This window comes from Heterodontus francisci, chromosome 3 (assembly GCF_036365525.1).
Source record: "Heterodontus francisci isolate sHetFra1 chromosome 3, sHetFra1.hap1, whole genome shotgun sequence".
NCBI lineage: Eukaryota > Metazoa > Chordata > Chondrichthyes > Heterodontiformes > Heterodontidae > Heterodontus > Heterodontus francisci.
This window is the reverse complement of record NC_090373.1, coordinates 96,951,017-96,978,447: the sequence shown is the minus strand read 5'-3', so window position 1 is coordinate 96,978,447 and position 27,431 is coordinate 96,951,017. Positions and strand designations below refer to the sequence as shown.

Genomic DNA, 27,431 nt, shown 5'->3' with positions numbered 1-27,431 from the left:
TCCCAGAATTTTGCAGCACAAAAACTGTTCACTCGATCAACCAGATCTGCATCTCTGCTTTTCTGCAGGTGAACCACCTAATCTAATCCTACTCCTGCTTCGATAGTTTTATTTAATATTTTCAAGCAACTACCTAAATCCTTTTTAAAAATCATTTATGGGCTCTTGCTTCAACTAAAGTTTGTAGCAAAGAAGCAAAGTTGTTCTGGTAAACCTTTGAGTCGCTGGTTAAACCTCAGCTGGAGGAGTGTTGTGTCCAATTTCTGGGCACCAAACTTTGAAAAGCGTGTAGACGATATTTACTTAATCATTGTGTTGTTCAAGGTCTTCGGTTATATTAAGAGACTAGAGAAACTGAGATTTTCACTGTATAGCAGGGGCGATTTAATAGAGGTACTCATAGTTACGAAGAGTTTTGATAGAGAATCCAGGGGAGATACTGTTTCCAATGACTGGAGGTCAGTAACCAGAGTCACAGAATTGTTACAGTGCAGCCGGCGGCCTTTCGGCCCATTGTGTCCACACTGTGCGCTCATGTTTATAGAGGTCTTCAAACTTCTGTCTGACATTTCTGTTATCCAAGTAAGTTATGGTCCTAAAACCTTTGACTTAACTAGCTCCTCTGTAAGGCACAGTACCCATTTGCCCATCTTGGGGTGGGCTTATTAATGATAGTCTGGTTGGGCCCGTAGATGCATCAGACTTTGCTGATGGACTAGGTCTTGTATCAATCTAGTGGCGCAGTGGTTAGCACCGCAGCCTCACAGCTCTAGCGACCCGAGTTCAATTCTGGGTACTGCCTGTGTGGAGTTTTCAAGTTCTCCCTGTGTCTGCGTGGGTTTCCTCCGGGTGCTCCGGTTTCCTCCCACAAGCCAAAGACTTGCAGGTTGATAGGTAAATTGGCCATTAGCAATTGCCCCTAGTATAGGTAGGTAGTAGGGGAATATAGGGACAGGTGGGGATGTGGTAGGAATATGGAATTAGTGTAGGATTAGTATAAATGGGTGGTTAATGGTCGGCGCAGACTCGGTGGGCTGAAGGGCTTGATTCAGTGCTGTATCTCTAAACTAAACTAAACAATCTCCATTTTGTGTGACATTTCACTTGTGGATGGTCTTGACTGTGGAGCTGAAGAGTACATCACTGACTTTATTGAAGGTGTTGAAACAGATTCCCTTTTGGAAGATGGGGTAACCAGTCGAGGTGTGTGTTGTCTTTGATGCAAAGAACTTTGTAGTTTTGCAATGTAGTTGTTCATTTCGATAAGTTCACCTTGCAATTGTTCTTTTCTCTGGGTGATATGTTGTATGTTTGCTTTCAATTTTGCTTGTTCCTCTATTTTGTTTGCACACCAATGTCTTCTATGTTTCTCCTGGAAATCCATAGTCTGTACAAACTCCTTTAAATATCTCTCACAAACTTTCTCTGTGTAAAAAGTGCCTTGAGATCTGTATCCATCTTATCTGAGAAAAATACAAAGTGTGACAATATGCTTATATGCTTTACATAGCACATGTTCATATTTCCTTTTTTTTTATTCGTTCGTGGGATATCTGCGTTGCTGGCTAGGCCAGCATTTATTGCCCATCCCTAGTTGCTCCTGAACTGAGTGGCTTGCTAGGCCATTTCAGAGGACGTTTAAGAGGCAACCACATTGCTGTGGGTCTGGAGTCGCATGTAGTCCAGACCAGGTAAGGATATTAGTGAACCAGATGGGTTTTTACAACAATCGACAATGGTTTCATGGTCACCATTAAACTAACTTTCCAATTCCAGATTTATTAATTGAATTCAGGTTTCACCATCTGCCATGGTGGGATTCAAACCCATGTGGTCAGAGCACTAGCCTTAGCCTCTGGATTACTAGTCTAGTGACATTACCACTACGCCACCGTCTTCCCTTAAAGACCAACTTCACAGACAACATGTCCGCAATTAGTCAGAGCGTATCTACAGCTTTGGTCTGTTGAAAATAGTAGTTACAAAAAACCCAGAGGGCCATGTCATCCAGACAACTCGATGCACAGGCCCACACCTCGGTGGTTCAGGTCACACAACTGGCTGGTTACCCATTCCTTCACAACGGCGGTTGCTCTTGGAGATGGTTCCTTCTCACCTCACCCAAAGCCGCACATGCTCCTTCGACCGCATGTGCATGCTCTTGTGCAATTCTTTTCTCCTCCCCCTTCCCCTGTCTAGCAGCCCCCCCCCCCCCCCCCCCCACCACCACCACCACCTCAGCTTGAAACCGCATGCACACTCAGAGGGAACAGATTTATGGTAGTTGGAAAGAGAACCAGGTGAGATGAATTATTTTGCACAGCAAGTTATGAGCTGGATGCACTACCTGTAGGGGTGGCGGAAGCAGATTAAATAACTTTCAAAAGGGAATTGGATATATACTTGAAAAATTGCACAGCTAGGAGAAAAGAGCAGAGGAGTTGACTGACGAGATAACTCTTCCAAAGAGCTGGCACAGGCTCAATGGGCCAACTCACCTCCCTCTGTGCTGGGAGATTCTATGAACTTTCATTCTTACCCTTTATGGAAAGACCTTTTTTCTGACTTTTTGAATTTTTTTTCATAATTGAATTGAACATCTCCACTTGTAATATCATCTCACCAACCAGTGGAAACCATCTAAATACTGTCATTAACCTTCATAATCTTTACCTCTGTTAGATTTGTCTTCAATTCCTCTGCTTCAACTGGAGAAAAAAAAACTCCTTAGGTCTTTCTTTGTCAGTGCAACATTTCATGCCTGATGATATCCAAGTAAATCTATGCTGGACCTTGCTGCTGCTTTTGTACCTCCTTGTAATGATGTGTCCAATACGCCAACCAAAGGTTTTGTACAAGTTCAGTATTTCCTCTATAGGCATTTTATCCCTGTACATAAAAATACTAACTATTTTGTTTGCCTTTTTGATGTCCTTGGTTTGTTTGTGTTGCCACTTTTAATGACCTGTGTCTGTACGCTAAGGTTTTTCTGCTCCATTTAAAACCTTGCTACTTTGTGTTTTCGTTGCCTATTCTTGCAAAATTTACTGCTTCACATTTTTCTACATTGAACAGATACATGGCAACTATAGTTCAATTTGGTACCCTATCTATGTCCACCTGCTCCGTTTCACAACCCACATCACAATTTGCCATGCTTCCCAATATGAGGCCCTCATGTTCCCTCAATTCCTAAATCCAAATCAAATATAAAATGAATGGTATGCACAGTTGTGACATTAAAAAAAGCTGTTAAGAAAAATAAAAAAGCTGTGTGTGCAGACTGATTGTGTCCAGCGGTAATTAATTCTTTTCTTCCCCTCCCCCTGCCCCCAAGTTTGGTAGATTTGAGTCTCACTACACGGAATGACTAGTCCTACAATCTTGTGACCCTGCTGGTTGCAAAGTTAACTTTAAAGGGACTGTCATTTTGCAGTTGTGTATGTGCCATTGGTGAACTGAAACCCATATTTTACGACCAGTGATATGTGATACAATACTATTGTATCTGAATGGAGCATTTTTGTGCACAGGACAAGCAAGATCTGTTAAGAAACTAAAATCCCATGTTATTTTGTGTATACTACAGTTCATATTATCAGTAAATATATATTACTAGACTATCTCCTTTTGTATGCCAATCTTGAAATTTACTTGCAATTAACACTGTTAATATGTTGTAATTTTGAAAGGAATGTAAACTTTAAGATTAGGAGCTTAATTGGCTCCTTCCTTGAGTATCGGAAAATATCCTAACTTGTATCTTGTTGAGCCTGATCCCTTCTTACCATTGCAAGGCTGGAATGTTGAGACGATAGACTTAAACTCCTACAGTCTCCTACTGCCCATTGCTTTCAGTGGAGGGTCTTAATCTGGGGTGTTCTTTTAGCAAAAATATTTTCTCATCTGTCATATATATTTGGTAATTGCATCTCAAGTCCAAAGCAATGATGTAGTTTAAAAAGCAAATATTTGAGAATGGAACTGTTGATGCGTAAGTGCATAAATGTACCATGTAGCTAGATACTGAACCATACGGTGTGGCAAGTCCAAAGCTAGCTGATTTACTTGAGCTAAGTTAGGTGACTCCAGCCAAAGTGATTAGGGAGCTGTTGTTAGCCTTAATTTCCCTAGTTGGGGAAAAAAAGCATGCCTCCCTTCTTCACACCAGTTGAACAGATTATTAACACTGAGACACGTGTGAAGATTGACTGCTTGGTGGAGATACCAGAGAGCTGTGAAATTGTATCCCAGCATACATTGCTGTCTTCAGAGCCAGAAAAAAAGGAATAGCACTGCATCAATCATCAGAAAAAGCAGTGCTACTAATGTACCGGGGCTTCCATAAGTATTTCTGTGGGGAAATACGGTTCTACAAAACTTGTCTTCAAATTCAGTTTTATCCACAGCCTTGTAGATTTGGAGAGATGAATTATGGTTGATTCAAATACATAGATTATGTTGCGTGAATACAAGCTTAAGAATAAATGATATAAAAATGGACTGTAATTGATCTGCAGTTTTCACCTTGTACTCAAATTAAAATGCAGTGAAATCCTGTTTAGCTCCCATAAATGAGGGGAGCTTTCTTTTCCTCCCCTCTTCGCTGCGGTTGTTGTTAGAAATTGCCAAGTTGGTTGAAAGATCCTAAATTAATGTCAACCACTAATTGCTCTACCTCTCACCTGCTTGTCCCAGTCGTCTTCAGTAGCTTAGCTCTCTCCAACTTCGGCCAATTTAATCAGCTGGTGCAACAAACAGCTTATTTACCAGCTCATGGGTTCTCCCGCATGACAACCTTCATCTTTATTCTATCACAGAAGCAAGAGAACAAACCAAAGTAGTCTTGCAGCTATATAAGTGGGAGCTAGAAGCAATATATGTTCACCTCTAGCGATACTGTCTGCAGCTGCCTCTTTGCTTATCTCAGCAGGACTGCTAATTTCAAAATCAATACAATTAAACTCTCTATTGATTGTAAAGTAGCCGGTTCATTTCTGATCAGTGTTGCAGAGTGTGCAAATGGGACAGTGAGCAGGGAATGCATAATTCCTTTAACTGGAGCAGTGATTGGTGTTGGTGTTTTTCTTTAAGATCCTTCTCTTGGATTAATGACCAATCTGATGGATCGGGTTGCAGGAATGGATGTTTGAGAACTTAAAATAAGTTTGTTTTGCCAGCAGGTGGACTTGCCCTGGAAACAAAAAATAATTTTAGCAGGCCTGAATCCCACTAATATCCCACTATCTGTGGAAACAGCTTGGTTAATTGAGAATGCAGATTATGGGACCACAAAATCAAGCTTCCACCATAGATGACTACACTCAACTATATGATCAACTATTTAACAATTTCTGCATTCTTGTTTTAATAGAACAAATGGAGAGATGTCTTCCAATCGACCAAAGTCAGAATTTGATTCAGTTGTGATTAGACCAAAACCCGAGATGCCGTCATCACTTACTGGCCCAAAATCAGTAGAAATTGCACCTGACAAAGCTCCTGAAATAGGTAAAGAACTAGGTAAAATTCAAAATGATAGGTTTTATTTGTGAATCATTTTTTCTTCACAGTTAATGATTTGGGTACAGTTCTGCTTTTGTGAATGTTTCTGGACAAATCAATGTGTCCAGTTACAGTGGCTTTTGCTCAGTATGAAGTTCACTTTGAGGGCATAAATCCCTTGCTCTGTTGTTGTCAGGTAGACTTGTGCTATTCAGCAAAAATTCTTCGATAGGTGAACTGTAACCTTGATTAATTTGTGGAGATTAGTTCTGAGGTTAGCTTTTTCCAAATTTCCTAAATACAGAAATAGCAATGTACTGTATCCAGTTATCTCTACACAACTTGTTTTATTTTGAAGGTGCTGCTATGAATTTTGATCTGTGTTTACTCTATTTGAAGACTGCTTTAATACAACCATGCAAAATCTTTTATTCCATCAAAACTCTTCAATGCATGATCATTTTTAGCTCATTTGTGGCCAGTTCTCCTGCTTAAATATGTATTAAGTGATTTCTTTGCAGTTTGTTTGAGCAACCTGTTGAAGACATTTTCAAATTCCTTATTGTCAGAAATTTTCCATGGCTTCTCTCCTTGATTTTAACTTTACAGCATAATTCTTAAATTGCCATACAAATATTTTAAAGTGTCTGTTGTGGTTTTGTTTTTCCACTTGCATTTCTGCCATCTTTGGTCTCTCACCCAAACTGTTGACTCTTGGGTAATGGTTCTATTCGGGCCCTTCCGTACCTCTTCCAGGTGCACTTCCATCATACGTAAGCCAGTTTGTGTCAGCAGCCTGATTTGCAGACAGGAGGCATCACAACTGAGCATGATCCTTTTCTCACTTGACATTTATATCTAGCAACTCCTAAAAATGTGGATAAAGCACAGGCAATAAGGCTGATTTTCCCCTTCCTTAACACAGGAGTGCTGTATCCTGAGTAATACTCATAAAGCTGATTACTTAAGTCTTTTACAATTAACATAAAAAGAAGCCGATCTTCTGTCAGTAATATCATAACATTGGCTTGTTCTTGGTTATGAATGAGAAATTTTAGGGCGGCGCAGTGGTTAGCACCGCAGCCTCACAGCTCCAGCGACCCGGGTTCGATTCTGGGTACTGCCTGTGTGGAGTTTGCAAGTTCTCCCTGTGACCATGTGGGTTTCCACTGGGTGCTCCGGTTTCCTCCCACAGCCAAAGACTTGCGGGTTGATAGGTAAATTGGCCATTGTAAATTGCCCCTAGTGTAGATAGGTGGTAGGAGAATTGAAGGAAGTTGGGAATGTGGTAGGGAATATGGGATTAATGTAGGATTAGTATAAATGGGTGGTTGATGGTCGGCACAGACTCGGGCCAAAGGGCCTGTTTCAGTGCTGTATCTCTCAAAAAAAAAATTTATGTGCACGCTTTCTGAATGTAAAACATGACCACAATTTCCTCTGAATTGTAATAAAAAAGCAGATGCGAATTAAACTGGGATTAATGTCAGTAGTAAGCTGTGGTTGGGTCGGGCCCAGGTCGGGTTTTAATTTTATACCCGAGCCAGGCTTTAATACAGAGGAAGAGAAAGAATTAAAAGTGGGAGGGGTGGGGGAGGGTTTGAAGTACTAGATGGAAATTCAGTTACTGGTTTTGGGTTGAATGTAAAGTTTTTGTTTGAAGTTAAGTCTTGCAGTTCTCGTTGGGGCCCAGTGCACACTTTCAAACTTGTTTCACTGGTCTTTTGCCTTGAGGCTTGAGTTACCTCCGTGGATCTCTGGAACTTTGCGTGAGAGAGAGACAGAGAGAGGTGCTCTCTTGAAGTTCAGTTGCAAACTGTCTCAAAAACTGTTCTGTGAGCACAATTCAGTTAACTCCAGATTGGCCAGCAGGTTAGTCATGTGACTAGCTTTTTGCTTGAGACAGCCTCACCTGTGAAATTTGTTGATTCCTTACCAAACACACTCATTGGGGGAGTGGAATGCTGGCTCTTACACATTCAATGACTCTTCAATGTCTCTTGATCATTACTATTGACAAAACCCATCTGGCTAATTGAATATGGGAGTACTTCCATTGTCTGTCCATGCCACTGTCTTTTAGAATGCAAATGTGCAGCCATGTATTCAGCCACAGTTCTGTGGTCTTTTTAAACAAGTTATGTTCAATGTTCAGTAACAGTTCAAAAATAATGTTCCATGTGACAAAATTAATAAGTTTCATTTTGGCAGGTGTGGTTTCCTCACAATAGCAAGCCAGTTTCCATTGATAAGCTATTTCCATTTCAGGCTCCATGAATTGCAGAGGTTACCATTAGATTGTTAATTGTTGACGTCTGTTCACCATAGTAAAAGCGGAAATTTAAAAATAACCTTTCTGAAGATACTAAATTCTTCATGTAGAAGAAAGCAGCGAGCATTTTGAAGCGTGGGAGATCATTCTCTGTATTTTGGTGTTCTGAATAAAATAGCTCTTTTATTACCTCGAATCATGGTGAAAAATAAATATAGATGCAGCAATTGTATCTCGTATTACTATTACATTTTAGAAGGACAGTGCATGTGAGTGTGCTAATATAGTAACACCAGAAGAACATTTTGGTTACAGTTAGATTGAGAATAAGACTGATGCAGTTAAATATCTAAATTGTGGCACGCCCTGTCTATTAGAGATATATTTCACTATTTTATCAAATAAAATTGCCATTGAGAATAATTTAGACCCAAATTCAAAAAAAGTCATCAGTAAGAATATTCTTCCCCTAAAGTTTCAGAAAGTGGACCAAAATCATGATTTTAAATTTAAGATTATAACCAGCAAAATGGTTTGATTCTGTTGGAATTGATGTTGGGCTGATGTTCAGCCCGCCGCTGAAATTGGTGGTGAGCGAAAACAATGGCGCCAAAGAGCTGCCCCGATTCCAAGCCGGGGCGGACACAGGCACTGATGCCATTTTTAAAGGGCTGTAAATTTAAATATTTAAAGAAACATTGAATGAAAGAAAATAAATATATTCCTTTTGCCCCTCTCCCACCTCCCCATATCAATTAAATGAATTATTTGTCCTTGCCCACCCCTCCCAAAAAAAGCACTTTGTTTCACAATCTGACCTCTCCTTCCCCCAACCCCCCCCCCCCCCCCACCCCAAACTTTCATCTATAACCCTTCCCACCATCCCTACAGCGTGATGTTCATTTCACCCTGGCCCCCACCTCTCGCACTGATAAACCTAGCTCCTTCCCCCTCCCCACCAGTATTGCACCTCATTTCCCCAGACGGGCATCTGAAAGCGCGGCAGTACCAGCCACCAGGATGAAGATTGCAGTGGCATTTCAGGAGGTGATGGAAAAGTCATTCATGCAGGTAAGTAAATTTATTTGATTATATAAATTACAGTCTCGTCGTTGAGCAGCATGGGGGCCATCACACGGCTTCGCTGCTGCCAGCAATATCAGGACAGGCCCTGCCAGTATTGAGATGCGTGGTGGGTCTCACCCGGGGCAATCTTCATGCCCTCCCCACCCCCGCCATGGACCCTAATGTTGGAGCCTCTATAAAATCCAGCCTGTTGTAACGTAGTCCCATTTTACTCTCTGACATTATTCTAAGGGGAGGACCCACCATCTTTGGTCAACTAAAGAAGTTGAGGAAAGCATCAGACTTAAGGAAAAAGCATATAATTGTGCAAAGATGAGTGGCAGGTCAGATAATTGGTCAGAATGTAAAGAATAACAGACTAAAAGGTTAATCAGGAGAAAGAAATTTGAGTATGAGAGAAAGCTAGCTAGAAATGTGAAAGCGGATAGCAGGAGTTTCTACAGGTATTTAAAAAGGAAGAGTGAGTAAAGTGAGTGCTGGTCCTCCAGAGAGTGAAAATGGGAGTTAATAGATAATGAGGAAATGGCGGATGAAATGAACAAATATTTAGCTTCTGTCTTCACTTTAGAGGATACAAAAAGCATTCCAGTAATAGCTGTAAATCAGGAAGTGGAAGGAAGAGAGAAACTTGGTGAAATTACAATCACCAGGGAAGTGGTACTGAGCAAACTGATAGAAATGCAGGCTGACAAGTTTCAGGTGGCTAATGAGGTAGCAGATGCATTGATAATTTTTCAAAATAAGCTAGATTTTGGAAACTTTCCATCAGATTAGAAAGTAGCAAATATAACCCCTCTATTCAAGAAGGTGGGGGGGGGGGAGGCAGAAAACCGGTAACTACAGGCCAGTTAGCTTGACGTCTGTTGTGGAGCAGGTGTTAGAATTGATCATTAAGGAGGTTATAGCTGGGCACTTAAAAAAAAAACTCAAGGTAATCGGGAATAGTCAGCATGGTTTTGTGAAAGGGAAATCATGTTCAACGAATTTATTGGAGTTTTTCGAAGGATTAACATGCACTGTGGATAAAGGGGAGCATGTTGACTTATTATACATGGATTTCTAGAAGGCATTTGACAAGGTGCCACATAAAAGGTTATTGCACAAAGTAGAAGCTCAAGGTGTAGGGAATAACATATTAGCATGGATAGAAGATTGGCTGGCTGGTGGAAAACAGAGTATGCATAAATGGGTCCTTTTCTGTTTGGCAGGTGTGACGAGTGGAGTGCTGCAGGGGTCTGTGCTAGGTTCTCAACGTTTTACAATTTATATCATTGACCTAGATGAGGGGAGCAATAGCATGGTAGTTAAACTTGCAGATGACACAAAAATAGGTAGGAAAGTATGTTGTGAAGAGGAGATTAGAAGCTTGCAGATTAATATAGATAGGTTGAGTAAGTGGGCAAAGATCTAGCAAATAGAGTATAATGTGGGAAAATGTGAAGTTGTTCACTTTGGCAGGAAGAATAAAAAAGCAAAGTATTACTTAAATGGAGAAAAACTGCAGAATTCGAGTTTCAGAGGGATCTAGGTGTTCTAGTGCATGAGTCACAAGAAGTTAGTATGCAGGTAATAAAGAAGGCTAATGGAATGCTATCCTTTGTTACGAGAGGAATTGAAAATAAAAGTAGGAATGTTATGCTTCAGTTATACAGGGCATTGGTGAGACCACATCTTGAATACTGTGTGCAGTTTTGGTCTGATTTAAGGAAGGATGTAAATGCGTTGGAGGTGGTTCAGAGGAGTTTCACTAGATTGATACCTGGAATGAGCGGGTTGTCTTATGAGGAAGGGTTGGACAGACTGGACTTTGTTTTCACTGGAGTTTAGAAGAGTGAGGGAAGACGTGATTGCAGTATATAAGTTCCTGAACGGTCTTAACAGGGTGGAAGTGGAAAGGATGTTTCCTCTTGTGGGTCAGTCCAGAACTAGGGGACATTATTTTAAAATTAGGGGGCGCCTTTTAGGACCGAGATAAGGCAAAATCTTTTCTGTGTGTTGTGTGACTTTGGAACTCTCTGCCTCAGAAAGTGGTGGAGACGGGATCATTGATTATTTTTAGGGTGGAGGTAGATAGATTCTTGTTAGGCAAGGGAATCATAGATTATCGGGGTAGATGGAAGTGTGGAATTCACAACACGAACAGATCTTATTGAAGGGCGGAGCAGGCTATCCGGGCCGAATGGCCGCCTTCTGCTCCTAATTCATATGTTTGTATAAATTTAGTAGATTGGCACTGAAACTGCATATTCCTAGAAAGTAAATTTAAAAAACAAAACTCTCACCTTTGATTTTATCTATTTGGTCTTATTTTCTTAACCTAAAATTCATCTATTTTGTATTAGCCAAGTTAAACATCCTGATGTCATTCTCCCTTCAGATTTAAAGTAAGTAAAAGTATTGGTCTGGGAAACCATGGCTATGTTACTGGAAGCTGGTGATGATCCCATCACCGAGATGACATGGAGCAATCTCCAAATGGTGTAAAGTTTTAGTAACACAAAGTTGGATAGATTGAAATTTGGACAAGGATGGTACAGACCAAGATGATCATACCTGGAACAGTATGACTGTCTGAGAATTTAAAGGCGCAATAAATTTTGTATCCAGAGTCTAACTGGCTTTCAAATGACAAAACCTCAAAGTTTGTGGACGATAAAAAACTTGGAAGCGTTGTGAACTGTGAGGGGGATAGTGTGAAGCTTCAAATGGACATAGACAAGTTGGTGGAATGGGCAGGCAGATGAAGTTCAATGCATAGAAATGTGAAGTGATTCATTTTGGTAGGAAGAACGTGAAGAGACAATATAAAATACAGAGTACAATTCTAAAGTGGGTGTAGGAGTAAAGGGACCTGGATGTATATGCGCTTAAGTCATTGAAGGTGGCAGGACAGGTTGAGAGCACGGTTATTAAAGCATACAGTATCCTGGGCTTTATTAATAGGGGCAAAGAGTACAGGAACATGGAAGTTATGCTGAACTTGCATAAGACACTAGTTCGGCCTCACCTGGAGTATTGCATCCAGTTCTGGGTGCCACACTTTAGGAGAAATGTGAGGGCACTGGATAGAGTACAGAAAAGATTCATGACAAATGTTCCATGGATGAGGAACTTCAATTATGAAGATAGATTGGAGAGGTTAGGACTGTTTTCCTTGGAGAAGAGATGGCTGAGAGGTGATTTGATAGAGGTATTCAAAATCACGAGGGGTCTGGACACAGTAGATAGAGAGAAACTGTTTCCACTTGTGAAAGGATTGAGAATGAGAGGGCACAGATTTAAAAATAGTGGATAAGAGAAGCAAAAGTGACATGAGAAAAAACTTTTTCATGCACCGAGTAGTTAAGATCTGGAATGCACTGCCTGAGAGTGTCATGGAGTCATACAACACAGAAACAGGCCCTTCGGCCTATCGTGTCTGTGCCGGCCATCAAGCACCTACCTACCTATTCTAATCCCATTTTCCAGCATTTGGCCTGTAGCCTTGTATGCTATGGTGTTTCAAGTGCTCGTCTAAATAGTTCTTAATTGTTGTGATGGTTTCTGCCTCTACCACCTCTTCAGGCAGTGCGTTCCAGATTCCAACCACCCTTTGGGTGAAATTTTTTTTTTCTCAAATCCCTCTAAACCTCCTGCCCCTTACCTTAAATCTATGCCCCCTAGTTATTGACCCCTCCGCTAAGGGAAAAAGTTTCTTCCTATCTATCCTATCAGTGCCCCTCATAATTTTGTATACCTCAGTCATGTCCCTCCTCAAACTTCGCTGCTCCAAGGAAAACAACCCTAGCCTTTTCAGTCTGTCTTCAGCCCAGGCAACATGCTGGTGAATCTCCTCTGCACCCTCTCCAGTGCAGTCATATCCTTCCTACAGTGTAGTGCCCAGAACTGTACACAGTATTCCAGCTGTCACCTAACTAGCGTTTTATACAGCTCCATCATAACCTCCCTGCTCTTATATTCTGTGCCACCGCGAATAAAGGCCATATGTTTTCCTAACCACCTTATCTACCTGTGCTGCTGCCTTCAGTGATCTATGGATAAGTACACCAAGGTCCCTCTGTACTTCCTAGGATTCTACCAATATTGTATATTCCCTTGCCTTGTTAGTCCTCCCAAAATGCATCACCTCACACTTCTCAGGATTAAATTCCATTTGCCACTGCTCTGCCCATCTTACCAGCCCATCTGTGTAGTAGTGGCAGGTTCAAGTGAAGCATTCAAAAAGGAATTAAACTGTTTTTAACGCAGCTGTACTGCGGGAGGACACCTCGGAGGGGATCATGCAGTGAGGCAATATGGGTGGAGCTCAGGAATAGGAAGGGTGCAGTCACGATGTTGGGGGTTTACTACAGGCCTCCCAACAGCCAGCGGGAGGTAGAGGAGCAGATATATAGACAGATTTTGGAAAGATGTAAAAGTAACAGGGTTCTAGTGGTGGGTGATGTTATCTTCCCCTATATTGACTGGGACTCACTTACTGCGAGGGGCTTGGATGGAGCAGAATTTGTAAGGAGCATCCAGGAGAGCTTCTTGAAACAATATGTAGATAGTCCAACTAGGGATGGGGCCATACTGGACCTGGTATTGGGGAATGAGCCCGGCCAGGTGGTCGAAGTTTCAGTAGGGGAGCATTTCGGGAACAATGACCATAATTCCATAAGTTTTAAGGTACTTGTGGATAAGGATAAGAGTAGTCCTCGGGTGAAGGTGCTAAATTGGGGGAAGGCTAATTATAACAATATTAGGCAGGAACTGAAGAATTTAGATTGGGGGCGGCTGTTTGAGGGTAAATCAACATCTGACATGTGGGAGTCTTTCAAAGGTCAGTTGATTAGAATCCAGGACCAGCATGTTCCTGTGAGGAAGAAGGATAAGTTTGGCAAATTTCGGGAACCTTGGATAACGAGGGATATTGTGAGCCTAGTCAAAAAGAAAAAGGAAGTATTCGTAAGGGCTAGAAGGCTGGGAACAAACGAAGCCCTTGAGGAATATAAAGACAGCAGGAAGGAACTTAAGCAAGGAGTCAGGAGGGCTAAAAGGGGTCATGAAAAGTCATTGGCGAACAGGATTAAGGAGAATCCCAGGCTTTTTATACGTATATAAAGAGCAAGAGAGTAACCAGGGAAAGGGTTGGCCCACTCAAGGACAGAGGAGAGAATGTGTGCGTGGAGCCAGAGGAAATGGGCGAGGTATGAAATGAGTACTTTGCATCAGTATTCACCAAAGGGAAGGACTTGGTGGATGATGAGTCGAGGGAAGGGTGTGGGCGTCTTGCAAAGCATTAAGGTAGATAAGTCCCCATGGCCTGATGGGATCTACCCCAGAATACTGAGGGAGGCAAGGGAAGAAATTGCTGGGGCCTTGACAGAAATCTTTGCATCCTCATTGGCTACAGGTGAGGTCCCAGAGGACTGGAGAATAGCCAATGTTGTTCCTTTGTTTAAGAAGGGTAGCAAGGATAATCCAGGAAATTATAGGCCGGTGAGCCTTACGTCAGTGGTAGGGAAATTATTAGAGAGGATTCTTCGGGACAGGATTTACTCCCATTTGGAAACAAATGGACTTATTAGCGAGAGGCAGCATGGTTTTGTGAAGGGGAGGTCGTGTCTCACTAACTTGATTGAGTTTTTGAGGAAGTGATGAAGATGATTGATGAAGGAAGGGCAGTGGATGTTGTCTATAAGGACTTCAGTAAAGCCTTTGACAAGGTCCCTCATGGCAGACTGGTACAAAAGGTGAAGTCACACGGGATCAGAGGTGAGCTGGCAAGATGGATACAGAACTGGCTCGGTCATAGAAGACAGAGGGTAGCAGTGGAAGGGTGCTTTTCTGAATGGAGGGCTGTGACTAGTGGTGTTCCGCAGGGATCAGTGCTGGGAGCTTTGCTGTTTATATTATATATAAATGATTTGGAAGAAACGTAGCTGGTCTGAATAGTAAGTTTGTGGACGACACAAAGGTTGATGGAGTTGCGGATAGTGATGAGGATTGTCAGAGGATACAGCAGGATATAGATTGGATGGAGACTTGGGCAGAAGAAATGGCAGATGGAGATTAATCCGGACAAATGTGAGGTAATGCATTTTGGAAGATCTAATACAGGTGGGAAGTATACAGTAAATGGCAGAACCCTTAGGAGTATTGACAGGCAGAGAGATCTGGGCGTACAGGTCCACAGGTCACTGAAAGTGGCAACGCAGGTGGATAAGGTAGTCGAGAAGGCTTACGGCATGCTTGCCTTCATCGGTTAGGGGCATAGAGTATAAAAATTGGCAAGTCATGCTGCAGCTGTACAGAACCTTAGTTAGGCTACACTTGGAATATTGTGTTAAATTCTGGTCGCCACACTACCAGAAGGATGTGGAGGCTTTGGAGAGGGTACAGAGGAGGTTTACCAGGATGTTGCCTGGTCTGGAGGGCATTAGCTATGAGGAGAGGTTGGATAAACGGAGGTGGAGGGGTGACATGAAAGAGGTTTACGAAGTTATGAGCGGCATGGACAGAGTGGATAGTCAGAAGCTTTTTCCCAGGGTGGAAGAGTCAGTTACTAGGGGGCATAGGTTTAAGGTGAGAGGGGCAAAGTTTAGAGGGGATTTGCGAGGCAAGTTCTTTCCACAGAGGGTGGTGAGTGCCTGGAACTTGCTGCCAGGGGAAGTGGTGGAAGCAGGTACGATAGCGACGTTTATGAGGCATCTTGACAAATACATGAATAGGATGGGAATAGAGGGATACGGTCCCCAGAACAAAGAAAAGTGCAGCACAGGAACAGGCCATTCGGCCCTCCAAGCCTGCACCGATCTTGATGCCTGCCTAAACTAAAACTTTCTGCACTTCTGGGGTCCGTATCCCTCTATTCCCATCCTATTCATGTATTTGTCAAGATGCCTCTTAAACGTCTCTATGGTACCTGCTTCCACCACCTCCCTGGCAACAAGTTCCAGGCACTCACCACCCTCTGTGTAAAGAACTTGCCTCGCACATCCCCTCTAAACTTTGCCCCTCTCACCTTAAACCTATGTCCCCTAGTAACTGACTCTTCCACCCTGGGAAAAAGCTTCTGACTATCCACTCTGTCCATGCCGCTTTTCACTTTGTAAACCTCTATCATGTCGCCCCTCCACCTCTGTCGTTCCAGTGAAAACAATCCGAGTTTATTCAACCTCTCCTCATAGCTAATGCCCTCCAGACCAGGCAACATCCTGGTAAACCTCTTCTGTACCCTCTCCAAAGCCTCCACATCCTTCTGGTAGTGTGGCGACCAGAATTGCACGCAATATTCTAAGTGTGGCCTAACTAAGGTTCTGTACAGCTGCAGCATGACTTGCCTATTTTTATACTCTATGCCCCTAACCGATGAAGGCAAGCATGCCGTATGCCTTCTTGACTACCTTATCCACCTGCGTTGCCAATTTCAGTGACCTGTGGACCTGCACGCCCAGATCTCTCTGCCTGTGCAGAAGGTTTTAGTTTCGGCAGGCATCAAGATTGGCGCAGGCTTGGAGGGCCGAATGGCCTGTTCCTGTGCTGTCCTGTTCTTTGCTCTTTGTTTTTATGAAAGTTTGTGTTTGCTGACAATGCAACCGCATGGTGGCATAGCACTGGCACATACGCAAATACATCCCCATTAACAGAAATGTCACTGTGACGTCTCAGGCAGCTGCCCGTAATAAAGATGGCATGCTCAGTTTGACACAAAAAACAATTTAAACCCAAACCCCCTCAATGGCTGCGATCGCCACTTCCATCCCACCCCCAGCAGTACCCCGCTCCCTCCATCATGATGGCTTCTCTTCGCCACTCCCTCACACACATGTCTGCTTGCTCCTCGCCTTCCCACTCTCCCCCCCACCCCACCCCCTCGGCCACTTGCTCCCCACATCTCCCCTCGGACACATGCTCCTGGCCTCGCTGCTTCTTCTGCCTTGCAGCTCTCCTCCGAGCCACTCGCTTACCGCTCTCCCCATCCCCACCGCTTCTCTGGGTGGCGAGGCGGGGTGTGAGCAGCTGAAGTAACAGGGCGGGCAGCGAGCGGCTGAGGGGTGATGGGGTAACCTGGGGAGTGAGCAGCTGAGGGGATGAGGTGGGGCATAGCGGTGAGGCAGAGAGCGAGCAGCCGAGGGGAGGAGATGGCAAGGTAGGAAGCGAAGCGGGGCGGGGAAGCAGCAAGGTGGGGAGTGAACAGCCGAGGAGGGGAAGCGGTGAGGTCAGATGAAGCAGCAAGTAGTCGGGAGCAGGAAATTGAAAGTGGCAATTGAGGCTGGAATGGCTGGAGATAGCAGGATACTGTTGGGGGAAATGGAGGCTGCGATCACGGCAATTGAGGGGTGAGGACGTCATTGCGTGGTGACATCAGCGCACACATTCATACTGACAATATGACAAATGTTTGCACACAGTGACGTCCACGATCGCTTTGTGCATGCTCTGCATTGTATGATGAAGGTGCTCCTGGTTAATATTCAAAATATTTTTTAAAGGAATTCATAGTCAAACTGAATAAATGTTGGACCAGTTTTTTTTCAAGAGGAGGACACTGAAATAACTGGTTTGGCAGCAATGCTTACTGGTTGTCACACGACTCAAGTTAAAAATGGAACAGAAACCCTGGTAACAGCGGAAGAAGTGGGCAGCGAAGTGACAGGGGCCCCTTGATTGGACAAGCCCAAAAACAGCAGCAGGCACCTGAGAGGGCAGAAAACTTGCAAGCTTTTGGTTATAGTGTCAGTGTGTGTTTTATCTTATGGAGTGAGATAAAGTCAAGTCTGCTGAAGAAGTCTCAAGGAAGGAGGGAAGACCACAACCCAGCTCGCTTTCCAGCGAAAGACCTTGAGAAGTCCACTGTGTCAATTCATCTCGTCTCCTGTCTTTGAAGAAAGCCTGCTAGATTACTTCTCAACGCTGCCTGAAAAGAACTGTTCTAAAAGATCCCAATGACCTGTCTACATGTACTCAGAAGTTAGACTGTGTGCCAATTTTGGAACAATGTATCTCATCTCTTTTCTTCAAAAATGAGCAAGTAATCAGCCCAAGTGTTTTTTCATCTGTAACAGAGCTCTGAATTTAAAAAATCTCTCTTATTTTTCTGCTTAGCGTTTGTGTGTGTGTGTGTGTAAGGTAAAAAAAAAATGGAGTTTAAAGTTTTAATCTTTGTGTTTATGATTTACTTAATTACTAGTTAAGACTTGGCATCTGGACAGGTACTTGAATGAGCAAGGCATAAAGGGATATGGAATTAATGCAGGCAGGTGGAATTAGTATAGATAGGCATTATGGTCGGCATGGACATGGTGGGCCGAAGGGCCTGTTTCTATGCTGTACGACTCTATGACTTGTTTATAATAAACTGTCAATTTTGTTGTTCATTACAGAAACCTGGTTAGTGTGTTCTATTCTGGGAAAAATAGAGTATATGATTGACCATATTGCTAAATGGGAAAATTCAATTAGATATGTGTTGTGACCTGTGGAGAAGTGGGACTGGAATAAATAGTGCATTTCTTCCGCCTCGGTCATAACAGTTGGCAGGAGTCACTCTGTATGTGAAAGGAAAGAACGTACGGGGTTACGGGGGAATGGCACTAAGTGAATTGCTCTTTTGGAGAGCCAGTGGGAACACAATGGGCCAAATGGCTGCCTCCTGCGCTATAGCAACTCTGTGATTCTGTCTGGCACATGGATGGAGTCATGTACAGCACCGAAGGAGGCCATTCGGCCAAACAAGTTCATGTCGGCTTTCCACGGAGCTATGCAGTCAGTCCCACTCCCTGGCTCAATTCCTGTAGCCCTGCAAGTCTATTTCTCTCAGGTAGCCATCCAACTTCCTCTTGAAGTCAATTGTCTCCGCTTCCACCACACTTGTGGGCATAGGGCATTGCTTGAGACGCATGTTTTTGATCCTTCTGACATAACAGTATTCTGTCTCCTTTTGATCTGGTTCTGCTGTCACACTGAAGTACATTTTGTAAAATTACTGATCTACATGGCCCAGATGTTACTGCTCTATTACTAAATATTTGATGACCATTTCATTTCGAAGCCTTTTGTTAAAATTTACATGATTATTGCATGTCCTGTTTATAAGAATTTGCTGTACTTTATATTAGGCTATACTAATTGGAAGTTGCAGGGGATATTCATTTGTTTTGTTTCTATCGCAGATCTCATGAGCTTCGACTCTGTAGAGTCTTCTGGTGAAAAACTCTCTCATCTTACAGCTAGCAGGCCAAGGATACCAGGGAGAAGACCACCCAGCATTTTTGTTGCCACTCACCCTGTGAGTTTTTCTTTTGTCTTTTGTTTGCAAACTTTGGTGCAGGACAATATTTTTGCATGCTATTTTGTGTACTTATAATCAGTACAATTCCCCATTAGCCTTGTGGGTGAAGTCATTGTCGGTTGTGGCATCAAGCCATAAAACAACAAAGGCCCAAATTCATTTCCTGGTCTGTACTAAGTCAGCTGGGACAGCTGTGGGATGATAACATTGACTGCGATTGGGCAAAGAGGAGGCAAAATTAATGGTTCTTGTTCATTGCCAGCCATTGGGTCTTAATGTGAAATGTTGGATTAAGGCATGATCGAGCTCAGTTGTGATGCCTTACAGTCATTTGCCATTTACTCTGTCTACTTTTCATGCAAATATTGCCCATTTGCCAGAGGCATCAGGGGCTGTAGGCATCTTCGGAACTAAATGTCAGGAAGAATCAGCAGCATCTAGAGAAGCGGGGTCAAGAGTGGATGACAAATTGAGAATACCAAACTTGTACATCTCTGGTGGCCATGCTTTTGGGACAAGGTATATGTAGTTGCAAGAGTGAGTGTGAGGATGGGTTGGAGATGGGCCAGGAGGAGAGTGGTTGTCAAGGACTTGAGGACTGTATGAAAGAATTTGGACTGAAAATTGACACACCCTTCCATGCACCACACCACACCTCCCCCCACCCCCCAGCTGCCCAATGAGGCAGAGTTGGGAATAACTGATAGCCAATTGTGAAGGCTTGGAAAACAGAGCATCATTGTTGGTGATAAGGTCGAGAATAAGCTGGGAGAAATGATAAAGGTAAGTTTTTTTTTTTTTCTTTCAGATGCCTGATCTTGGCTGATATCAGAAGCTAAGCAGAGTCAGGCCTGGTTAGTACATTTAGGGCCCAAGACGGAACTTACGCAGTTCAAAGGAAAACTTTGTATCTTTTTCACTCTCTTTTTCCCTGAACCAAGCAGAAATAGGAGATGATTTTTTTTTAACTTTGGAAAAGCAACCAAATACTAAAACATTGAACCACAGGTTAAACATTGACAGTGGGCGTGCAATAGCTGTTATGCTACTTGTTCCCCATGACGTGCTTTGCAACATGTGTATCTTTCAATGAATATAGTTTTCCTTTTCATCCTACAAAAGAAAGTCTATTTTATGAATGCAGGTATAACGTTGGTCCATTTAAAAAAACAACACAAGTTTAAGACATGGTAGAGCTCTTACCTATGTTAAGGATTAAAGTTCAGCTGGTTAGGGGCGCAATAGCGTAGTGGTTTTGTTACTGGACTTGTAATGATTTGGAGACATGGGAGAATGGATTTAAACCCAAAAATCGCATAGATCTGGTTTGGTTGGGAGTTTCAAGTGTTAAAAGTCTGAATTCCAATGCCAGCCCACTACTTGCGGTTTTAATGGAGGCTAGATGGGCAGGAAGCCAACATGCTTCTCGGAGCAGGTTGGTAATTTAATGTTAGAATGAGGCTGTGTACCTCATATTTATGCACCATTTTAAATTTAACTCTGGCTGGCTGGGCAATCCAGCATGAAGTTGTTATTTTTAAGTACTGTAAAGCAGTTTGTCTGGAGATGGGATAGTTTCTGTATCTGTTTCAGTAGAAGGAAAATATATTTTCAGTTATACAGGTTTGCTACAAAAAAGACGAAATTCATATTTTCGGTTTCAGTATAAAGCTGTGTAGCATTGGGAAGCAGTGCAGTCCGGAGTATAGTGTATCAATAGAGGTGTTTAACTTCTGTTTCTCAAACAGTTCCATGACATTTTGAACAAAAATAATCCCCTGCTTTTCAGGCTTTGGGTGAGAGTCATTTAGATAAAAATTCTAAAATGATTGAAGAAGAGGAAGAAGAAGAAGAAACTGCCAAACCAAAGCCGCCTGATATTGTTAAAAAGGTAAATGGTTTGTCCAATAAACTTTTATGTAATTGATTGTTCAGCTTTGTGATTCCATGTAAATAGAGTGGTCTGCCTGCAGACCTCTTTGGGTTAGTTCCGCAAGGTAATTTTGCCTGCGGAGAAGCAATTTGTAATGGAAAATAACTTCAAGTTTCGGAAACAACACGATTGGACTTAAAATTAAAATGTAGATTTGGGGGAATAAAAGTTGCAATAATGTTACACCACGCGCAATTTCATTGCAAGTTGTAAATGAGGTTTTACAATCTCTCTCCTTGAAGTTTTTCTTTTAAAGTTACCCGCTCCATTTCTGTCTACTTTTATCCGTAGGATATCGATAAGCTTTCGTACCATCCAACTTCTGCAATGGGTATTTTAAACCTATTGGTTTGGAAGCACATCAGAGTGCTTCAGGGACAGTACTTCAATTTATATATTTCTGTGATGAATTTTACAAGCTCCTCAACCCTGCAGGTCGCATTGGGGGCAGGGGGCTGGTGGGGTGGGGGGCGGTAAAATTTTGCGGGGAGAGGCCCACCTCGACCCGGGACATCGTGAAGGGCCCGCTGCATATTACTGGCAGCGTGAGGACCTCGGTACAACCTGCCTGGCGGCGGGACCTTCAGCTTAATATTCAAATTAACAATAGAAAGATGCAAATGAACTTACCTGCAGGCAGCAGCTGTCCCACGCCGATTTTACGGCCGCTGTTCGTGCTTAGCGCGCCTTCAGAGCTCCGCACGCCCCTGCTATTTAAATGAGCCCCCACACGTAATATCGCCATCAGAGTGTGCCGCCACGAGCTGTGGTGCACTCGTAAAATTCAGCTCTCCTCCTCATCTCCGTATTTGTGTTTCCTCATAGCATTGAGCTGAGTTCGGAAATTCAAGTGTGTAGACTCAAATTGCATCCCACCACAAGCTTTCACATATCATGAAACAATCAGGACATAAATCAAGCAGCTAAACAGTGAACTGTTTCATATCATTTATGTATCATTTAAAGCAGCTTGGTTCCTCAGTCACCTAATGGCTATACCATTTGATTGGGTTATGTGAAGGAGCACCATTCAGTGGCTGTTTAACAATTTACACTTTACCTAGCTTAGGTAACATCACTAGAGACAAAATCCAACTGATGGATCCTTCCTGATACCAGCATTTTTGGCTGATGTATTGTAAACTCTTAACTTAGCTTTATTATTGGGCTTCATATTTAAGCAGCACATTAAAAATTAGTTGGGACCTCCCTGGAGAGGTGGTGGTGTAGTGGTAATGTCACTGGATTAGTAATTCATAGCCCAGGCTAATTCTCTGGGGACATGGGTTTGAATCCCACCATGGCAGATGGTGAAATTTGAATTGACTTTTTAAAAAAAAAAGCTAGTCTAATGGTTACCATGAAACCATTGTCAATTGTCATAAAAATCCGTCTAGGTCACTAATGTCCTTTAGGGAAGGAAATATGCCGTCCTTACCTGGTTGGCCTACATGTGACTCCAGCCCATAGCAATGTGTTTGACTCATAAATGCCCTCTGAAATGGCCTAGCAAGCCATGTATCAAAAACCACTCGCACTGTGGCTGTACTTACACCCCAAGGACTGCAGTGGCTCAAGAAGGCAGCTCACCACCACCTTCTCGAGGTCAGTTAGGGATGGGCAATAAATGCTGGCCTAGCCAGTGACACCACAACCCACAAACGAATAAAAAAATGACCAGGAATTGCTGAAAAATTATATAAAGTACTGATATCATTTCAAAGTTGTCCAAAATGAAGTGAAATGCCTTTCGTGATTTGAAAAGAAAATGATCCTTGTGCCGAGTAGAATTTATATCAAGTGTTTAGATATGTTTAGAACAGATAATCGATACTATAACATTATTTTTTCACTGTTTTAGCCATCGTTCAAACAGAATACTGGGATAATGAATGCTGCCGAGGTGAAAGATTCACCTGAAATAGATGATAGGAACAGAACTGCAATCGAAGATCTTAAGGCACAAATGACTGACCTGATGATGTTTGTTGAGAAACTAAAGATCCAGCACAAGTAATATAGCTTTTGTATTCATTAGAAGTGTTTTTAATAAAAGCAAACAGAATTTCTTCAAATTCATTGAATTGCAGACACTTGTTGCATGCTTCAGACTGACAAATGAAGGGATGGCATATTGTCTTTTCACTTTTTGCCAAATTTATAGCAGTTACATGCTTCACACTTGCCTGTAACTCCATCTTCAAGTATGTGTTGCCTTCTTCCTTTTTTATTTATTTTTGACATTTTTTCACCTGTTGGCAGTCTTGCTGTTTTCTTTTTTCCTGGATGGTTTAATTTACTATTTAACCATTTTTACTTATTTTAATTTTTGATGTACATTTCCTGCCATAGATTTATTTGTTGGTTTGTTTTCTTTTTTTTTGCCCCATCTTTCTGTTCATTTCCAGGGATCATGGGTTCTAGGTACATCGGATAAACAGGTAATCAAGGACTTTTCCTGGCATTCTTACCAAGTGCGCTTTATTGCTATTAGATTAGGAAATGACCAAGTTCAAGCCAGTAGTTGATTCTGCTTTCCTTGGTGGATAGGCCTTCAGTTGTTACTGTCCCTAGTAGGCCCTGACTTAAAATGTGGTGATGGGATTAAGCTTGGATCTATAATGTTATCATCCAGAAAACCAGGTGGTGAAGCATAGAACTAGAGCCAGTCTTTACATACTTTTGTGTGCATTTATTTATAGAGACGCACATTACAAACATGCACCTCCTCACCCCGCAGCCACAGTTTTTCTGTTCCCCTCTATAGGGGTGCAAGTGAATCCTCCATTAATGCCCAGCACCTGCAAACAATTAAATACAACTAATATACAATTAACATGTTACACCATTCTCTTATTGTCAAACATCACTGCCCATTGGAGCTGGAACAACCAACACTGCAGCCGTATAAATAAATCTGTGTATATGAAAATCAGTTTTTGAACAAATTAAGAAGTGTTGACACTTAAATATAAATTTAGACAGTATAAAGATTTCAGTTTGAAAACTTGATTGTTTGTTTTAAAAACCCATGAACTTAGTAATTTAACTCAAAGTTAACTCAATGTTGGAGCTAATAATTTATCTTAAGATTAGCAGAGAGTGGGGAAGAAAGAAAATAAACATGCGCAAATTACAGAAATAAATAACTACTCACGTATATAGTTGTTTACCAAATATTAGTTCACCAAAATTTAATGTTTTATACACTTTTATCTTTTTATATAGCAGAAATTATCATCAAACTCAAAAAATTATTTCCTGTTCCTATTCTGTTACTAGTTCTCATCACTTTTTATCGATGTCATGTCGATGTCATATACATGGACTTCAGTAAGGCGTTTGATAAGGTTCCCCATGGCAGGCTGATGGAGAAAGTGAAGGCGCTTGGGGTCCAAGGTGTACTAGCTAGATGGATAAAGAACTGGCTGGGCAACAGGAGACAGAGAGTAGCAGTAGAAGGGAGTTTCTCAAAATGGAGACGTGTGACGAGTGGTGTTCCACAGGGATCCGTGCTGGGACCACTGTTGTTTGTGATATACATTAATGATTTGGAGGAAAGTATAGGTGGACTGATTAGCAAGTTTGCAGACGACACTAAGATTGGTGGAGTAGCAGATAGTGAAGGGGACTGTCAGAGAATACAGCAGAATATAGATAGATTGGAGAGTTGGGCAGAGAAATGGCAGATGGAGTTCAATCCGGGCAAATGCGAGGTGATGCATTTTGGAAGATCCAATTCAAGAGTGAACTATACAATAAATGGAAAAGTCCTGGGGAAAATTGATGTCCAGAGAGATTTGGGTGTTCAGGTCCACTGTTCCCTGAAGGTGGCAACGCGGGTAAATAGAGTGGTCAAGAAGGCATACGGCATGCTTTCCTTCATCGGACGGGGCATTGAGTACAAGAGTTGGCAGGTCATGTTACAGTTGTATAGGACTTTGGTTCGGCCACATTTGGAATACTGCGTCCAGTTCTGGTCGCCACATTATCAAAAGGATGTGGATGCTTTGGAGAGGGTGCAGAGGAGGTTCACCAGGATGTTGCCTGGTATGGAGGGCGCTAGCTATGAAGAGAGGTTGAGTAGATTAGGATTATTTTCATTAGAAAGACGGAGGTTGAGGGGGGGACCTGATTGAGTTGTACAAAATCATGAGAGGTATAGACAGGGTGGATAGCAAGAAGCTTTTTCCCCAGAGTGGGGGATTCAATTACTAGGGGTCACGAGTTCAAAGTGAGAGGGGAAAAGTTTAGGGGGGATATGCGTGGAAAGTTCTTTACGCAGAGGGTGGTGGGCACCTGGAACGCATTGCCAGCGGAGGTGGTAGATGCGGGCACGATGAAGTCTTTTAAGATGTATTTAGACAGATACATGAATGGGCAGAAAGAAAAGAGATACAGAACCTTAGAAAATAGGCGACATGTTTAGAGAGAGGATCTGGATCGGCGCAGGCTTGGAGGGCCGAAGGGCCTGTTCCTGTGCTGTAATTATCTTTGTTCTTTGTTCTTTGTTTATTTGTCCCTGGGATTTGGCTGCATTTGTGACCCATCCTAGCTGCCCTAAGGAGGTGGTAGAAAACTAGGCAGCATTTTCCTTGGATGCATGTTATTTACTTCAGATGGAGCAGGAAAGTTTTGAAGCTTTTGTGCAAAAACTTCAGTTACCCCAGAGCCATCCAAACTTTTCTATCACTGCATTGTAATGGGGTAGAGATTACAAGTGCAGATGTTGGCATGCCTATGCACAAAGGAAGATGGTTGTTGGAGGTCAATCACTGCAGGCATTCCTCAGGGCAGTGTTCCAGGCCCAACCATCTTCAATTGCATTATCATTGACCTTCAGTCCAAAATAAGGTCAGAAGTGGGCATGTTCGCTGATTGTACAGTATTCAGTAGCATTCGCAATCCCTCAGATACTGAAGCAGTCCGTGCCCACATGCAGAAAGACCTGGACAACACCCAGGCTTGGGCTGATTAGTGGCAAGTAACATTCGTGCTACACAAGTGCCAGGCAATGGCCATCAACAAGAGAGAATCTAACCATGTCCCCTTGACATTCAATGGCATTACCATCACTGAATCCCCCACAGTCAATATCCTGGGGGTTACCATTGATCAGAAACTTAACTGGACCAGCCATATAAGTACTGTGGCTATAAGAGCAGTTCAAAGGCTGGGAATTCTGCAGTGAGTAACTCACCTCTTCACTCCCCAAACCCTGTCCACCATCTACAAGGCACAAGTCAGGAGTGTGATGGAATACTCTCCACTTGCCTGGATGAGTGCAGCTCCAACACGCTCAAGAAGTTCGACACCATCCAAGACAAAGCAGCCCACTTTGATCAGTGCCCCATTCACCACTTTAAGCATTCAATCCCTCCACCACCGGCACCGAGTGGCAGCAGCGTGTACCATCTACAAGATACACTGTAGCAACTCGCCAAGGCTTCTTCAACACCACCTTCCAAATCTGTGACCTCTACCACCTAGAAGAATAGGGCAGCAGACAGATGAGAACACCATCACTTGCAAGATCCACTCCAAGCCACGCACCATCCTGACTTTGAACTATATTGTCATTCATTCACTGTTGCTGGGTCAAAATCCTGAAACTCCCTCCCTAATAGCAGTGGGTGTAACTACACCACATGGACTGCAGTGGTTTAAGAAGGTGGATCCTCACCACCTTCTCAAGGGCAATTATGGATGGGCAATAAATGCTGGCATTGCCAGCGATGCTCCTATCCTAGGAACGAATAAACACAAAATGCTATGTGAAAGTTCATTTTATGCAGAAGCGATGCAAAATTGTGCATCCAAAGTGAAAAGTGTTCCTTGTGATTAACTTGGGACATTAGACCAAGAGGAAGAACCAAGATATATGTATACAGAAAGCTCCTGAGTAATGCCCAAGCAAATAACTCACAGTGCAGCCAAATTCTCCCTCAAGCATAGGATAGTGTAGTGCACTATTGAGATAATTTCTGGGATTTACAGCATCCTACAGTAATTGATGCATGTGGAATTGGTTAATGTTTTATGGATTTTTTTTCTGTTACAAATTTTCCTTTTAATCTGTATGTTTACAACTGGGAGAAAATGCAACCTGGTAACTCAACACACCTTGACTTTGTAATTGGATTGATTTGGTTCAACTTTTATTTGTAACTATGTCGGATCAGCTGTTTTTTGATTTGTAGTTTTTGTGAACTTCATGATTGAGGGCTTTTATTTTTGATTGCTTCTTATTTGTTAATATGTTGAGCTGTGATTTTTGCTGGTCTTTTTTATTAACGCGAAGTTTGACCTAATCAGATGAAAGTCATAGTGGTAGAATAGTTGCAGCACAGAAGGAGGCA

The 27,431-nt window shown here is 42.5% G+C and overlaps 1 protein-coding gene across 5 annotated transcripts in view; it reads left to right on the top strand.

The window, feature by feature from the left end:
• The window catches only part of opn5 (opsin 5), a 473,827-nt gene that overhangs the window by 223,212 nt on the left and 223,184 nt on the right, over positions 1 to 27,431 (top strand). For all 5 annotated transcript variants that reach the window (XM_068024828.1, XM_068024818.1, XM_068024848.1 and 2 more), the window contains 4 exons: positions 5,375 to 5,511; positions 19,021 to 19,136; positions 20,929 to 21,030; positions 22,934 to 23,085. In XM_068024828.1, the coding sequence (XP_067880929.1) occupies positions 5,375 to 5,511; positions 19,021 to 19,136; positions 20,929 to 21,030; positions 22,934 to 23,085 (507 nt within the window). The remainder of the gene's footprint in view (positions 1 to 5,374; positions 5,512 to 19,020; positions 19,137 to 20,928; positions 21,031 to 22,933; positions 23,086 to 27,431) is intronic.